The 18,352-nt window shown below is 34.6% G+C and overlaps 1 protein-coding gene across 2 annotated transcripts in view; it reads left to right on the top strand.

The window, feature by feature from the left end:
• The window catches only part of EPHA3 (EPH receptor A3), a 326,023-nt gene extending 307,919 nt beyond the window's left edge, over positions 1–18,104 (top strand). The window contains exons 16-17 of one of the 2 annotated variants that reach the window (XM_045557657.1): positions 7,916–8,071; positions 15,381–18,104. In XM_045557657.1, the coding sequence (XP_045413613.1) occupies positions 7,916–8,071; positions 15,381–15,486 (262 nt within the window). In that variant the 3' untranslated portion in view covers positions 15,487–18,104. The remainder of the gene's footprint in view (positions 1–7,915; positions 8,072–15,380) is intronic. The other variant, XM_045557665.1, reaches the window with a different exon arrangement.
• The last annotated feature ends 248 nt before the right edge of the window (positions 18,105–18,352 follow it).

The following is an 18,352-nucleotide window of genomic DNA, read 5'->3' as shown; positions in this document are numbered from 1 at the left end:
CTTGATAAGGAAATAGGAGATGATTTTCAGTAGTCTAAGAAGAGGCTTAAGTTAGGGCAGAGTAGAGAAAATAGAACATGTGTAAATTTATTAATAAAATATTTTACAGATGTATTGTAGGACATGATGACTTACGAGATGTATGGAGTGACAGAGAAAGGATCAGAGGGTACTTCCAGGGTTTGAATGTGGAGGGCCGTGAGACCAGCCCTCTCACCTACAGTGGTGGAAAAGGCAGAAGAAAGAACACGTCTGCCAGGCAGTTGAGCATTCTGAATTTCACATCACAACCCATGGGAGAGATTAAGGTTATGCATACAATATAGAGTATTCTTTCTGTAGAGATCAAAAGAGCAGCCCAGTAAGAAACATGTTTAGCAGGTACAAATCTCAATCCAGTAATGGCAGTTTTAATCACAAATGTAACCCTCTTTATTTTTCTAATGTTACTTAATTTCAAATTAAAGTTCTCACATCCCATGGATTATCAGAAGACTTTATAATTAGGGGAGGGTGTTTGTTTTATATAGGTTGACATTGAGCTCTCTCTCACCCCAACCTGCCAGATTATAATTTTCACCTTCCCCTTGCTGCTTCTGTGCCTCCCTAGGATCTTTGTGAAGTCTCTAAATGGCTCAATCACTTAGGACAGAATTCACTAATTCGAATGTCTGCAAGAGCCAAGAAGCTAATTGAAATGATTGAATGCCTTCGTTGTACATAACAGGGTGTGCCATGGAGATTTGAGGCTCCTTGTAAGGGGGAGGTGGAGCCAATCAGTAACCATGGATGACAACCCTAGAAGGAAAACAAATATGAAATAGTCATTAATATCTCAGAATGTTGACCCACTGCATTGACTTCTACCTAGAGAGAAAGAAAAGTCCCTCTATTTAGAGCTTGGAGAACAGTACCAGCTACAGCACAGAAGAATATGAAATGGTAGTTAGAAACAAGACACAATCAGAGAGCTAGGTTGAGGTTTAGACCCTTGCAGAAAACCACAGCTCAAGGAATTTTCAAAGAGCGGGTGAAATGAACTGTTATCAAAAATTGCAAACAGGAAAGGATAAAAGAGAACTGAGGAAAAGGCTTTTCAGTTAAAAAATAGAAAGAACTTTTTTAAAAATAAAAACTGTTATGATTATTTTAGAGTGATAGATATGGAATTTTAAGAGGTCTAATTAGAATTGGATGATGAAAAGGAAAGGCAATAGGAAAATAGTGCTTTTAAGAAATTTAGAAAAAAAAAACGTAATGCACATGTGTAAAAGGGTGAAAATGAAGCTCTCCCCTCTATTTTTTTGTTTTAAGAATCAGAGAAGTCTCTCTTACAGACTTCATGGATAGAAAAAGTTGCTATAAAGATAAATGGAAGGCCAGGCGCAGTGGCTCACGCCTGTAATCCTAGCCCTCTGGGAGGCCAAGGCGAGTGGATCGCTTGAGGTCAGGAGTTCGAGACCAGCCTGAGCGAGACCCCCGTCTCTACTAAAAATAGAAATAAAAATCTGGACAACTAAAAATATATATAGAAAAAATTAGCCGGGCATGGTGGTGCATGCCTGTAGTCCCAGCTACTCGGGAGGCTGAGGCAGGAGGATCGCTTAAGCCCAGGAGTTTGAGGTTGCTGTGAGCTAGGCTGACGCCACGGCACTCACTCTAGCCTGGGCAACAAAGTGAGACTCTGTCTCAAAAAAAAAAAAAAAAAAGATAAATGGAAAATAGTCTTACAATAACAGGTATTCTCTTACTTCACGTGTTTTATTATACATACAAGGGAAATGCACAAAACTCATTGTTTAAAAGAAATTATTTTGAAAAATTACTTTTTTGACTCCTAGATTTAAATAAATTTGTTTGTTCACTTTTATGAATGGAGCTAAATTAAACATTAAAATGATTAATAATAAGAAAAATGAGAGTAGATTTGTTTCTACTCAAATAGTAAATGCCCTTTTTATTTTTGAAGATATATTCTAAATTTTTATTATTGAAGATGTTTATATTGAAGATATATATATAAAATGAAATAGAGAAATAACTTATTCTTAAATTCATAGAATTTTCACAATCCAAGTTATCAGATTCTTCTAAACTAGTATAAATGTATGGAATCCAGATTCTTGACATAAAGAATTAAACAATATATTTAATATATTTAGAATGAGGTTTTTGCACACCCAATTATACTTAATTAATTTAATTGAAATGATTTTAAATATTTGGTTTCATTGCACTGATCACTAAATTTGAAGGGATTTATTTTTATTAACTTGCAGCTTAAATAGGAACAAAAACAGTACTCATAATTTTTCTATTAATGACAATAAATAAACATTAATAAAAAGCTTCTGATCTCTAAGAGTACCTGATATAATTCTTTTTGAGAATAACTGCTGTTTTGATTATTACTATATCCTTCAATATAGATCTAACAACTAAAAAACAAAGCAATCTGCTTTTATTTCTCAAAATGACTTTGACCTCAAATTCTGAAACTGACAGGGTGACTTTGCTCGCTGAACAAACATGATACAGAACCTTTTAGAGGGAAGCAAATACACCAAATACCCAGGTGATCTCTGTCTCTCTTTTTAATCTTAAAATCAAAGAAGCTAATTTCACCACAGGGAGGAATTAAACCAGATGTAATAGCTATAACTGTTAAGATTTTTGTCCTTAAGGCCTAGAGATAATTAAAATAAACACAATGACTTTACTTCTCCTTAATGTGTCATTTATATACTAGTTTCCTTTCGGGAACTATATGTATATTCAAAATTATTTTTAGTTACTGATGACAAATTAAATTCATTTAATCACATTTGAATTTTTAACGTTAGAGATAAAGAAAATCAAGGTCACCATTAATCCACATTAAAATAAATTAGCAAATAGAAGGTTTTCCCCCTGTAATACAGTGGGAAAATGTCTTCTGAAATAAAAAAGTAGGTTATAAAAGGTACTAAAAAATTGTATTACTATTGTCAGACAATCATAAATGTAGATACCATCAGTATTTTGGCTTTAAGAAATTACTCTTTAGATTTAATATATTACCTGAACATATTTACAACAAATGAAAAACAATTATAGTGTTATAGCATGTATCTCCAATGTTATCTCCTAGACTTAATAGGCATATTTTAATACTTATTCAAGAAATGTATATGACTCATCATTTTTTATATGTGAAAGGTAAAGTTTGTTGTACAAAAAAAGGAGTATTTTATGCTATAAAAAGAAAACTAGTGATTAAGAATTGTAAGGCAGTACTGAAATAAGGTCATTATCAGAAGGTATTATTGGTATTGGCAGTTGTTAATTGACATTTGTTTCTCAGAACACGGTGATAATTGATATGCACATATTTACAGCTAAAATAGGAGTTGATGGGAAGAAAATATATGTGTACCTCTTTAGTGCAACAGTATGAAAACCCATAAAAGAGTAATTCACAAATCTTAACACAAGGTGGGAGAGAGAAAGGGAGGAAAGTTATTTTTCGCTTCCCCTGAGCAAACATGTAATTTCCATGATTTCTTTTTAATGACTGCGGTCTTCGGCCAGTAGGTACTGATTTATGAAAAGCTGTAAAAGATCAGGTGGAACTCTGTAGGACATCGTTTACAGCTGCACGGATTGAAACCTATCTAATTTGTCTAGTAAAAGTGTGAGCTCACAGTGCACATCACCCAGCCTATAAATTTCCCCTTCAAACCCAACGTCTGGGGCTGGGTCTGAAAAAACGCCAATCCTTGCAGCTGCTCAAAAGGCCCAGATTCCCTTGGTGCGCATGAAGAGACATCACAGGCTCTTCACAGTGAGAGACAAATTCCTATCCATTGATAAACTCTCCAGATGTCCTCTCGGAGGAGGAAAGGAACGAATTTTTATTTGAAATCCCCAGAGAAATCCTGAAAGTGGAAAAATGATACTTTGCAGGGCTGGTTATTCTGAGGTCACTGGCATTAAAATTAGGTCATTTTTTTTTTTTTTTTGTCTTGGTTGTACTTTGATCCAAGTCATAAACAGACAAACTCAGTTGGGGTCACTCTAATCCCTAATCCGCATGTCCTGTTCTATTTCAATTTGTTTATCCTAATTTTCTCTAAACTCTTGTTGAGTCTGGCTAAAGCGCTGAGTGTAAAAGTACAAAAACCATTTTGAATTGAGAAGAAAAAAATTCCACATTTCGCTATTAGGTACACTTCATAAATATACTGAATAGATGTCCTGGGGTTTGATTCTCCATACCCACAAACCCATAAATAAAAAAGTATTACCATTCATGGGACTAAAAATTGACATCAGGTTCTATGCTATTGCTACTGTAGATCTAGAAACTGTGATGTTGGGGGGGGGTGTAGATAGTTTAATATTTTATTGTCCTATTTCTAGGTCCCACTTCATTTTTTTCATAAAGTTTTCTCATAAATGACTTAATGCTATTTTTATCAACTTTGTTTACTGGTTCAATGACTTAGTCAGTGAATCCAATGTTATATCTAATGCTTGCTAGCCATGAAGGCTATTTCATCCATGATAGGCATACTAAAACAACCCAAGAATGTTGTGTAAGATTTGGAACATGGATTGTATATCTGTATCTGTGATTCCTCAAATTCTAAAGAAAAGAACAAAAATAAGAAATTTTCAATTATGAAAATAAACTGTTTTTTCTTTCCTAGATGGGTAATTTAAAGAATCATATAAAATTATCTGTATATATGTTTCAGAAGAAAATAATTTATAAAATGTTAGATTTATATTTTGCAGTTTTATAGCTATCCCTGAAGGAAGGAGAATTAATGCTTTGTAAGATAATGCCTAATGTTTTAAAAATAATCTCTGAAAGTTAGTTAAAACCAAACCATATCACAGAAATATAAATTACAAACTCCATAACTCAAATTTTTAATTTAAAATTTGAACACGAAGTAGAAAGGGTTGAAGTAGTTGAGTTTAGTCTGATGGAGAGAAGGCTGAAATTCCTTCACATTCAACTGCCCCCCACTTACACAAATGATCGTGACAGGGCAGGAACTAGCTATTAATCTCTATTTCCACAGAAGTTGAAAATAGAGGCAGAACCAGAATGTAATATTGCCATTTCTTAAAACTCAGCATTAAGATTGCTTTAAAATGTGACTATTTATATCAAATAAATTTAATGCATTCTCATAAAAATGTAGATGAACAGTCACTTTACAAGCTCCTCATATGCTCCAAGCAACAGCATGCAGGTCTAAGGTATGATCCAAAATTGTCCAGGCTTAAGAATCTTAACCTTACACTTGAGCAAGTCTTGTATATCAGGGAGTGAGTTGGGAAAAATATCACTAGTAGGTGTAGAAACCTCCTAACTAAAAATCCTTTTAAGTATAGGTAGAATTGGCACATTTATGGATTTGCATCACAGAGAGATTTTCTCATTAAGAAGAGGAGCTTTTACCACATATCCTAGATGGTAATCAATGGTTGCTACTCATAGGTAAAACATTGTATAGTTTCATTTTGTCTGTAACATTCATTTTGCTATTATTTCATGCTGTTTCTAAAGATATTATTGAAATTAGCACTTTAGAGAGCTAAATTCATTTCTAAAATAAGGATAAAGGCAGGTCGATATGTCCTTCATTTGTTTTGGTGCCTTCTGACAACTAATTCTAAATGTTGAATTATTTTTTAAATGTTGAATGTAAGCACTTCAAAGAGTGCAGTTTACTCAGGTAAATAATTCATTTTAAGTATTTAAGAAAAACATGACATTCTAGTTATAAAACCCCTAATATGGGAGATTTCAAAAATAGCAATTCTAAAAAATATTTAAAAGATTGGTGCAGATTGAATCCAACTGCAGTATCACAAAACATGAAAAATTTTGAACGATAACTCTGAAAAGGTAAATATCAAATTGTGCCTTCTTAATTATAAAATAAAGGTTAGGTTATGATATATACAGTTTTAATCTTAATAATACATTTTATTGCAAAAATAAAAACAGAAATGACAGAAGGCAGAATAGCACATCCATTTAGAAGCATTGGCTGTGGAATCATTGTGAGCTCCTAAAAGTTACTGACTATTCTAATGAGGTCCCTAACAATACCTACTGTCCTTGGTTGTTGCATTATTATGTACATAATATTGCACCTGACTAAATATCTAGTTACTTAAAATCATAATTAACAATATCATTGCATTCCCACCATTTTATATGAACTGGTATTTTCTACATTATTTTCTTTTTGAAGTTTTAAAACATTAAACCATTTCACCAACACTGTTATCTTATGTCAGAATAATGAGCAGCTAAGAGATAGTGTATATTATGTGCCAACACTGTTCTAAGTGCTATCTACATATGCTCATTTAGTCTTCATTTGTTTGAAATCTGTATCGTCACCATCATCTCCATTTTACAGGTGAGGAAACAGACAAGATAAGAACACACTCGAGGTCACACAGATAGTATGTGGTACATCCAGGATTCGACCCAGACCTTATGGTTTCAGTATCTATACACTAAGCCACTATACTTCAGGGCATATAAAAATCAAACAGGGGATATTCAATATGAACAAAGTTTCATCTAAATAGTATAACATAGCAGCCAAGACTGTGGGCTGTAGTATAAAGTAACATGGGCATAAATCCCAGCTCTGCCTCTTTCGTCTGGGGGAACTCAGATTTATAACTTAATCTCATTAAGGTTCGTCATGTCTGTGTAACATGCTTAGCATAGCACCTGGCACATTAGAAGTGCTCGTGAATGTTCAATATAATAAGAAAACAGGACCTTCATAACAAGTGGCTGTTATTATAAATATTATTAATCCAAAAGCAAGGGCTATGATAACTACTTCGTGCTTGAGCTCCCTTCCTTAAGAGAAACAAATAAAGAAAGAGAGAGGTCAATAAATTTTTCACCTAGTGACTGGCCCCAGCCTTATGAGTCAAAAGACAATCGAAAAGGTCACTGAAAGAGGAAAAAAATACTGCAAAGACAGTCACTAACAGGCTGCTTCTTTTGACTTTTTAAGGATGCAAACATAGTCTCCTCCATTTCTTTTATGTGTCTCTTGTACCTTTGATTCTCCAGACTTTGCAGGTGGTCATAGATTGACAATCAGGCCTATAATTATATAAAACAATTCTAGAAGTCCTTCTTAATGTTGATCATATGTTGTGTAATATAAATCATAATCACAATCTCTCTCTCTTCATATATATAATTATCAAAATGTATATACATATATAATTTTACATGTATATATTACATATACATATAATGAACTCCATTTGTTATTGCCAAGTATGCAAGAATTTTATTTATTATTACTCACCTACTTTTTTCTATTCTTTTTATAATTTTTATCTTTAATCACATTTGTAACATTATTTAACTCTGCACTGACTTAATGTCCTGCCACAAGTATAGTCTAGGTTGTTAAGACCATTCTTTAGACAGCAGCCTATACCATGTCTAACAAACAAACATCCAGTGGGCAAGATTTAATGTTAAAACCAAATCCATCATCAAAGTAGACAGCAAAGTATTCAGTGTGTCGTTTCTGCTATTACTGTGTCCTAAATTACCACCATCTTTGTCAATGATTAAACAAATTAAATTATAATAAGGTATGTATGGATATATTTATGCGTTTCCCTGGCAAAGTTTCAATGATTTAAAAAGCAGTCGCGAGTGGAGAAGGGAAGCACTTAGACAAGATGATTACATGACATTCCTCCTAGCTGCCAGCTTGAACAGATGAAGGCTTCATGGCAGATAAACTCCACAAATGAACAGCAACACCACATGAAGTCTGTTCCTGCTGATGTTGGTGTCAAATTTTGACACACGGCAACTCTGCCGACTCCTGATCTCTCTCCCTTTGGTGTTTTCTTGCAGGCCATCAAACCTTCTTCTTGACCAAAGCAATGTCGATATCACTACCTTCCGCACAACAGGTGACTGGCTTAATGGCGTCCGGACAGCACACTGCAAGGAAATCTTCACAGGCGTGGAGTACAGTTCTTGTGACACCATAGCCAAGATTTCCACAGAGTAAGAAAAGAATTTTATTAAAAAGAATTAATAATTCTTCTGAACTTCCTACTGAATACGTGATTTGTATGAACGTGTTATAAATATTCATTGTCCCACTGATGTACTTACTGTCTCCTGTAACTGCTGAGTGGGGCCCTGGGTCTCTTTGGGACCCATACCTTCTGGACTGGTGCACGTTGCTGTGTCTTCCTCCCTCACGATAGGGCCTCAGGATAGGGGTCTTCACTGACACTGTGACCTTCAGATAGACCAACAGATTAACACCCATATCCCTACTGTAGATCCAAGCCTCAAATTTAAAACATGAGCGTATATAGCTTGATGATTATTATATTCCTGCATTTGTAATTTTCTGTTATTTTACTCAAGCTTAACCTCTGTTAATGTGGAAAATTGAGAACTGAGTGGATAATCTGCCATACAAGGAAATAAGTTAAAGTATAAAAGTAGTTTTCACAGCTACTAAATAAACATAGCATCATCTAGTTGTCATTGTCTACTCTGTAAAGGATATCATGCTAGAAAATGGAGCTATAATTAGGTTTAAGATAGGACTCTTTGGGTTTTCCTTAATAGGATTATTGTCAGCTGAGAAAGATGGAATATGCATCAGAATATCAATATTAATTTATGGTTTCATGTGTTAAAAGCCAATAATAATCAAGTATAATATGATATATTTCTTAGACAGGGATCCTTTGGTAACAAGAATCTTGATGTGAGAAACATGTGGACTCAAGGAAAGGGGTTTTGTAAAGAATCAAGTGAATCCAGTAAATAATTAAAAAATTTAGTCTTTATTCACAAGGTATGGTATTTGGGAACTGGAAAATGAAGAGCTAGAAGTCATATTCTTCGTTTGCTTATGAATGAGAACCAATTTACTTCACTTCCTAATGTAACTGCACCTGTTTTTTTTTTCCTTTTCTGCACAGTTTTTTCTTTATTCTCATGCACACAACTAAAAATGGCTTTCTCAATTCTAGGTCATACAATCTCTTAGTGCCACTCTGACCAAGGCCCCACTTTTTTAAGTTCCCAGGAGAAAAACTCAGACTGGCTCAGTCCTACTTGTAGATTGGCCTTTCTAAGATCATATGTCTGCCAAAGTCTAGTCTTTTCTACTCAAAAGAAGTAGGGTGAGATAGAATGAACTTGGCTATAGGGACCCTTTTCTGAGGGTAAAATGGAGGACTATGCCAAAGAAAGAGGTGTGTGCTGGGCAAATACACCAAAAGTTGTCCAGAATGTTGCAGCATGCATGGTCTGTTGGGAAACCGTGTTTATCTTTGTGTCATAGCCTTTCTCTCTTTGATCTTTGTTAAATTAAATAAACCCTTTCTTCCCTTCAAATTCCTTTAAGGATTATCTCCTCCAACTATTTTTTAAAATTTTTTAATGTTGAATATATGAAGAATTTCATTGTCACTTTATCGGTTATTTAAAGAAAGTCACAGTGGAGAACATATTGCATATCAAAAAGGAGTATGCAGTGTAATTCACAGAGATACAAGCTCCCAACAAATAGATTACTAAGTTTATAATTTATGATATAACATTACAATCAGAAACACATAAAGCCTTTTTCTAGAAAGCAACGCCTTTAAAGGAAAAAGAAACATGGAAAGCCACAAAAGGACTCACAAAAAGGGTTTATTACTATTAAAGAGGAGAACTTGTTCTCAAAAAGTAAACCCACTCGAGTCTATTTATAATGAATTGGCATTCTTGTTCAAAAGGAATGTGACCATTCCCCAGAGGGTGCACAATGCACTCATCATGTAGGCAAACACCCATCTCCTCCCTCCACCCCCCGTCTCAGTCTGATATCCAATTGGTATCTTTCCCTGATGTGCATTTAGGTGATGATCAGGGAAACCAATTTTCTGGTGAGTACATGTGATGCTTGTTTTTCCAGTCTTTGGATACTTCACTTAATATAATGGGTTCCAATTCTCTCCAGGAGAACCAAAGTGATGTCGTATCATCGTTATTTCTTATAGCTGAGTAATACTCCATGGTATACATATACCACAGTTTACTAATCCATTCTTGGATTGATGGACATTTGGGTTGTTTCCACATCTTTGCGATTGTGAATTGTGCTGCTATAAACATTCGGGTACAGGTGTCTTTGTTATAGAATGACTTTTGTTCTTCTGGGTAGATGCCCAATAATGGGATTGCTGGATCGAATGGTAGGTCTACTTGAATCTGTTTAAGGTATCTCCATAATGGTTTCCACAGGGGTTTCACTAGTTTGCAGTCCCACCAGCAGTGTATGAGTGTTCCTGTCTCTCTGCATCCACGCCAACTTGTTGTTTTGGGACTTTTTGATAAAGGCCATTCTCACTGGAGTTAAGTGATATCTCATTGTGGTTTTGATTTGCATTTCCCTGATGATTAGGGATGTTGAGCATTTTTTCATATGTTTGTTAGCCATTCTTATATCTTCTTTTGAAAAGTCATGCTTGAAGGTGCTGACTCGGGGAGGTGGGGGGTGGGGGGAGGGGATGGAGGTATGACTACATGGTGAGTGCCAGGCGCACTGTCTGGAGAATGGACACGCTTGAGGCTCTGACTCAGGGGGATGGGCAGGACATGGACAATGTATATAACCTGAACTTATGTACCCCCATGTTGAGCTGAAATAAAAAAAAAAAAAAAAAAAAGGAATGTGGTATTTATTGAATAGACTTTTAATCCAATGGAAAATAAACTTTGGGCTTCTATGGTACTTATTTTGATCAGATACAGTCTCAGGATATATTCATGTATTTAAATGTTTTTATAAATTCTTAGTTTAGTAATATAAACAGTTAGGGTTACGATGCACAGGACACCTACCTTACAGCACCACAGAAGCATAGCAAAAAACAAACAAAAATTTGAACATTTCCACACTATTGCCAGATTTTCAAAGGTAAAATTATGCAAATGTTTATTTTCAATAAAATATCAACACTCAGAGCTTTTAGATATCAAAACACTATATTGAAGTGTCTGAGGCAGAACACTGTTAATAAGATTAACTGCTTAGTTTGCAATTTAAATACAGCTATGAGGGTGATAAGAAAGCTATTTGCTCAAAAAAAGTGAAATGACAGCATTTGTCATACTTCCGAGTTAGCTGTGTTTTGTGTCAATAATACGGTGTTGGACATTAAACTCTTTTTGGCTGATTAGCATATATTTACTTTATTATTATGATTATTTGAACAACCTGTGAATATACATTCAAGATGAAAGCTGACTTCTCCTGAGAGATTCAGCTTTGTCAGGTTTGCCCTTCACACTGAGTCAGATGGTCTTGGATTATCTCTGTATTCTACTCCCCACAATATTCTTTCTTCTGTCCTTTCTTCTCAATTTAGGGGCAATGTAGGATTAACATCTATTGTCCTAAAACTCCTTGAAAGGAATTGTTTTTTCCTTGCACTTCCACAATATCATGAATCGCATGCTCTCAGTTTATATAACAAAAAGAAGAATTTATTAAAAATCTTTAATATGCTAATAATTTCAGTAACTCAGATGAGGTAACATTTTCACCTTAATATTTAGCTAAATATTTTCTTTCCTTTTGCAGTCTTGGGCTCACTGTTTGAACTTGATTGCTTTTCAATCTTTATATTCTTTGTGCCATCGACATGCAATTCAGAAATGATTCTTTTGCCCAAATAATTCTAGAGATTCCCCTAGAAGAGGCAGAGATACCTAAGATGAATACTGAATTTCTTTTTTTTTTGTGCACAGATTATCAAGTCACAAGAAAAGATAATAAAGTTTCACATTCAAATAAATATGAATTTATTTCAGTTAGTTTAGGGATTTAATGGACATGCAAGCTACTCAAGTCATCTTATTTTCAAATGAAGCCCAGAGAATATGCAGTTTATTTAATAAACATATATTTTAAAATATTATTTCATAGCCTAAGATGGATTTAGGAAGATTAAACTGAGAAAAGTTGACAGAAAAGAAAAGGGCAGAGTGAGTGTGACTGTAGAAACTAGAGAGGGAATTAAGTGTGTGGAATGAATATTAAGTACATTAATTGCTACATGTCATTATCCTACACACTTGGATGCCATTTTCAAAGTGTCATCACCTGTCCTTTTGCCTTTGAAGTCCCAGATAACACATTCACCTCTGGTCTCAATCTTGAGCTGCACTTTAGTCTTGAACTTTTCCACCATTCTCCTAAATAGGATAGTCAAAATGGAATGAACACACAGGGAGTTTTATTGAGACTGCAGCAGCTGGATGTTCAGAGCTATTTTGGACATGGCAGAGTGGTTGGTAGAAGCCATGTGGCAAGAGCAGAGAGAGTAGAAGGTACATAAAAACCCCAGCAAAAGGATAAGCCAAAGGGGTGATTACTTTAATTCTCATTTCCAAACTCCAATATAATCCTTTGCATTAAGTATAAACAAAATTGTATATTTGTCTGCTTATATTAGGTTCCCAGACAAAGAATCTAAGACAGGTTTATGCAAAGATTTCTTGAGGCCTATACTTGGGAGATCCATTTATAAAGAAAAATGATGAGAAATGTCCCAAGTTGATCTGTGAATACTGAGTATCTGATTTCTTTCCAGTCACTTGGGGATGAGTGCTTCAGTTCAGAAGAGAGGATAAGGGCCAAGTATCACAGCAGACTACTCAGTCACTATGCTTAAGTTTCTCAAAGAGCTCAGGAAATTACCGTACTACACTGGAACATTTTTCTGCTTTCTATGACTATCATTTTATTGTTTATAAAAGAAGGGGGAAGAGAAGAAACAAAGAAAAAATCAACCAGTCATAAAAGTATGATACAGTATTGGAAGAAAGATGAAAGAAAATACAAAAAGAGTGAGAATCTATTGATTTGTACACCTATATTTATATCTCTCCTGTTTTCTGGCTCTAGACTTATGACCTGATTTTGTTATAGTTTGGGGATGAATGGCGAAATGTTTATTACTTGTTTTAAAGATGGATCCATGGTACATAAATAGTCATAATCTCACAACACACATCCACAAAAGCAGGGATCAACAGAAATAGCATATATTACTCTAATGAAGGTGTTCATTGTCCAGTTACACTAAGAGGGCAAGCCTGATATTACCATAACTGCACACAAGCTTTCCTCATGAAGGGAAGGCCCCAAAAGAGTGTGATCAGAGAGGACTGCAGGCAAGATACAAGCTGTCCATTAGAGAATTAGTCAGCCCTTTGAATATTACTAGGGAGAGAACCTGGAGGTCATCAGGAACTTCACTCCCAGCCCAGATGATAGAAATGCAGTACAGTCTTGGTTAATTTCATACAGCTGATGCTTAAATAATAAGTACTTTGCTTCTCAAATGGATACCTATTGTCTTCTTGCACACCTTTATTGCTTTGGAACCCATTTATTAAGAAATCAATTAGTCCATTTCTATGTAGTTGAATTCCCAAATTTTTCTCTCTTTATATTTAGTATAAAGGAACCCTTCTCTGTGTGTATGTGTGTGTAGGTGTGGTGTGTGTTCATGCATGCATCTTTTATTCTTGCCATTCTCAATTTGCCTGGCTCTCCTTGACAGATGGTACTTTATTCCCTGGTCAACTTCACCCTGAAAAATATATTTTGTATGTTTCTTTGTTTAGTAAATTTGTATTGAGCCTACTAAATGGCAGCCATTGTTCAAGGTGCTATTGATAAGCAGAGTACAAAATAAGCACAAATCCCCATTCACATGGAATCTACCTTTTTGTGGGACAAAAAAGGAAATAAAGAAAATAAATCAGAAAGAAAGGTGATATGCTAGCTGGTAGCAAATTCTTTGGAAGAAAATGAAAGAAAGGAAAAGAGAAAGTGCAGACACAAGTGCAGGAAGATTTTACAATATTAAATAGGAAGGTTGGGGAGGTGCTCACTAGAGGGGAATATCTGAGCAACCTCATTCCTGAAAGAAGTGAATGTATGAACTAATTACTTGAAACAAGAATATATAATTAATAATTTGCACATGTTTAGCTAAGTCTTTCCTTTTTCCTAAATGAAACTCTGTATTTTTTCATAATCTTTATTTTAATGCCTGGTTTCTGACTTTAAACTATGATAAAGTTAATAAATACAGACGTGTCTTTGTCATTTTTTTCTACTTTGAAAGAACTCTACACTTTAAAGAGATATGTCAGTTATCTGTGGCTCTGTTAACAAACTGCCCCCAAACTTAAAGAATCAAAAAACAGTTTTATTATGCATCACAGTGTTGTGGGTTATGAATTAGGACTGAGCTCAAGTGGGTGATTCTTTGTACTGTAGCATTGGTGTTGGCTGAAGCTTTCAGCTGACAAGTGGACTGATCTGGGCTGGAGGGCTGGAGATGCTTTCATTCAGAGGTCTGCCTTGGTGCAGGTGGCTACCTAGCTGATCTCATCTGGGACTGTAGACCAAAGTGCTTACACACAGCCCCTCTGATGCCATAATATCAGGTAGTCAGACTTCTTATATGGCAGCTCTGGGGCCCCAGAGAGGATGTATGAAGGGATAAGAAGTGGAAGCTGGCAGTTTCTCAAGACCTGAGTGCAAAAACTGATACAATGTCACTTCTGGTATACTCTGTTAGTGACAGCAGTCCCAGAGTTGGCCTGGATTCAGGGGAAAAGGATAAAGCCCCAGAAAGAATGTGTGACCATCTGTATTAGTTTCCAAAGACTGCCATAGAAATTACCATAAATTTATTGGCTTAAACAACAGAAGTTTATTCACTTACAACTCTAGAGGCCAGAAGTCTGAAATCAAGATGCTGGCAGGACCATACTTGCTTCAGAGTCCCTAGAGATGAATCTTTCCTTGCCTCTTGCAGCTTCTGATGGTTCCTGGTGTTCCTTAACTTGTGACAACATCACTCCGATCTATGCTTTCATCTTTACATAGTTTCTTCCCTGTGTCACTGTGTGTCTTATTCTCTTATAAGGAACTGTCATTAGATTTAGGTTCCACCCTAATCCAGTATATTTCAATCCTTGCCTTAATTACATATGCAAAGGACTCTATTTCTAAATAAGGTCACATTATGAGGTTCTGGGTGGACACAAATTTTGAGGGAACACTATTCAACCTACTACACCATCTATACATTCTTCTACACTATAGAGGTGGAATAGTGAGGCTATAACACATGAATGATGTAAATATTAAAAAATTATTCCAAAGTACTGGAATATATAATTGTATAAGTTTTCCTAACTGAAAATTTCCTGTTTATATACTATCCAGGAAACCATGATTCTCATCAGATATTTTTTCCTTTTTTTTTTTTTACAGCGACATGAAAAAGGTTGGTGTTACCGTGGTTGGGCCACAGAAGAAAATTATCAGTAGCATTAAAGCTCTAGAAACACAATCAAAGAATGGCCCAGTGCCAGTGTAAAGTACTACTTCTGGAAGGAAGTGGTGGCTGTGGAAGATGTAGCATCACCCTACAGATAGACAACGATGCTGGAGATACTGGTGGAAGCTCCAAGTCCAATAAGACACTCAGATATGAGTACAAATGCCTTAAAATGGAATTGAAAAACCCTTTATTTTCCCGTATCATTTAGTGGATGGGTGGGTTGGTGTATTTTGTTTTGTAATTGCTTTTTTAATATTAGTTGATAGATTAAATTAAAATTCTTCAGCGCAAAGTGGTGAAGAACTAGCCTAGAGCCATTGATCATAAACTGACTATGATAAAAGCAAAACAAATGGAATAACAAAATGGACATGGTGGCTTTGTTTATGAATAGCCACAAAAGGAAAGACTTGTAATATTTTTATATGCAGAAGAAATCTGTAACAGGTATTTTGTTTCTTTAAAAGCAAGCAAAGCGGAGGAATTTATACCTCAAACTATCTGGCCATATTTGCTACCTTATCATTGTATTATTCTCTTTTATCTGTTTAAAGCATATAGAGATGGAGTTTGTAGTTGTTTTAAGTACTACACATTTTTAAATTGTTAGCTCCTTAAGTATATCATGTAAAGAAATGTCTTAATTTTTGAAAAAAGTACATATTTATTTTCTTTTGAGTTGTTTTTATTGTTTTGTATTTATGCCTTGATGATTTAATTTGGATTTTTTACAGCCAAGTGCCAAAAGCTCTCTCAAATTGTCAGCAGTAGGAAACATATTTAACTAGACACAGATAATGATGGGCTTCTTTCTAGATTTTTTGAACCATCCACTTACCTGCATTAAATATAATAAAACCCTTTCCATGTTCATACACTAATCAAATCTCACAGTCTGAATAATCTTATTCATTTTTCCTTCTCCATTTATTATAAACTGTATGCTCCTAATTTAGTGGCATATACTGGATTGTATGTAATGGAATTTCAACCAGATCACATACCTTTCCAGCTCCCATGCTCAGAGACTCCCTTCATTAGGTGAAGGAGCCATGTTAGAGCTCCTGAGAATAGCTACACTGGAAAGAATTGGAATCCTACTTATATTGCTGCATTAATTGGCAACACACTCTATAGGCCAATGCATGAGTCAAAAAATCACTTGCTCACTGGCTTTGAAAAGTCACTTAATATTGTTGCTTAAACTTGCTGAGTTATTATAGAGAATGATGATAACTGAACTACTCATCTACATCACTAGGGTTTAGGTCAATTGAACATTTTGATCTTCAATACCAGGTATTATCTTTAAGAGTCTTCCACTTCAATGTACCTATTGTAATTTTGGTGTATAACTTAGAAACACTGAACTTCCTTGAATTTATTGGACTTATCATTTTCAAAGTAGCTGGTCATCTAGCAAATGCCTCAAAATCTACAGGCAGTAGAGAGATCTCTCATTGCAGGGATTTAGACTATTACATAAAGGCCAAATATGAACATGCTCAGTAATATTTGAAAGGATGTACCTGGTGGAAATCTAGCTATTGATATATTCTGAAGCAGCATTTTAGCTCTATACTCTTTCTAATGCTGATATGATCATGGGTGTAAGAAATGCATATGTCACAAGAATAGAATAAACAAAAACCATGCTGCAAATTTTATGTTCTTATGCAAAATGGAACACTAATGAAATATAGCTTAAAATCACAAATCAAAATTCACAAGTGCTAATCTGTTATAGGTTTAGTGTAATAAGGTTTAGATTGTGTTCCTTCAGATATGAGATTATTTCTCAAATTTTGACAATATTCCTTATAATCAAATCACACTACTAGAATTCTGTATTGGATATAATAAGAGCATGAACATTTTAAAAAGATATGTGCGATTATGAAATTAATCACAAATTTCACTTAAGCCTGCTAGAAGCAGCTAGAAAAAGAATTTTAATGAAATATTTTGTGTTTTGGAATATTAAAATGAGATCTGAATCTGATTTCAATCTCATTTTTCCCCAGGCTAAGATTTATGTTTTTAGATACTGTTCTGAGCATACTCAACATAATCTGTGCATTTTATGAACTAATAGAAGTTGAGGATTGCTGAATCTATTTCACTTATTTTGGCTGTGGTTTCCATTTGAAAGTAAAGGTTGTATACATACCATACTGTTCTTCATTTCTTCAATATTTTTCTACCTGACCTCTTATAGATTTACTTTATGCAATTCTTACACTGTACATATGTAAACATAAGTGTACGATTCTTAACTGTGGAGTAGAGGTACTAGAATGCTTTTGGCCATCTCTTTGTACAGGAACTTCATTGGCATTCAGTAAACATGAAACCATAAGTCCTTCAAAACGTTATGTACCATATTATCTGTTTTGTATCTTAAATTTGATTTACATGTATTATTTATTTCCGGTAACTCACCCAGTTTATGCTGTGCTAAATGTCAATTAAGCCATGTATAAATGTGTATGATTGACAATATGTGTTTACTTTAAACTTGTCTTTTCAAAACATTACTCATTTAGTTTATGTTGTACAATGTAGATGGCCTCTTACTAATGTAAAATGATTTGTAGTGGAAACATTTATATTTTTATAATAAACATAATGAAAATATTTTTTACAGATTGGAATACAGAAGTAGTCTTTGAAGTTTTTTTTAATATAAAAGTATGTTCATATTTAAACAGCAACATAATGAAATTTATATAAGTCACAAAAACTGTGCTTCTGTTTCCTTTTTCTCCATTAGTGAGGAGGCATTCATGTTATGTGATCCTCATTTTGTGGTCTAAATCCCATTATCAATAAGCTAGAACAATAATCAGTAAATATTATCTTCATAGTTATTGGTATTAGGCAGTTCTCTTTTGATGACAAG

Source organism: Lemur catta, chromosome 1 (assembly GCF_020740605.2).
Source record: "Lemur catta isolate mLemCat1 chromosome 1, mLemCat1.pri, whole genome shotgun sequence".
NCBI lineage: Eukaryota > Metazoa > Chordata > Mammalia > Primates > Lemuridae > Lemur > Lemur catta.
Note: the sequence above shows the minus strand (reverse complement) of the source record. Positions and strands in the feature narration are given on the sequence as shown.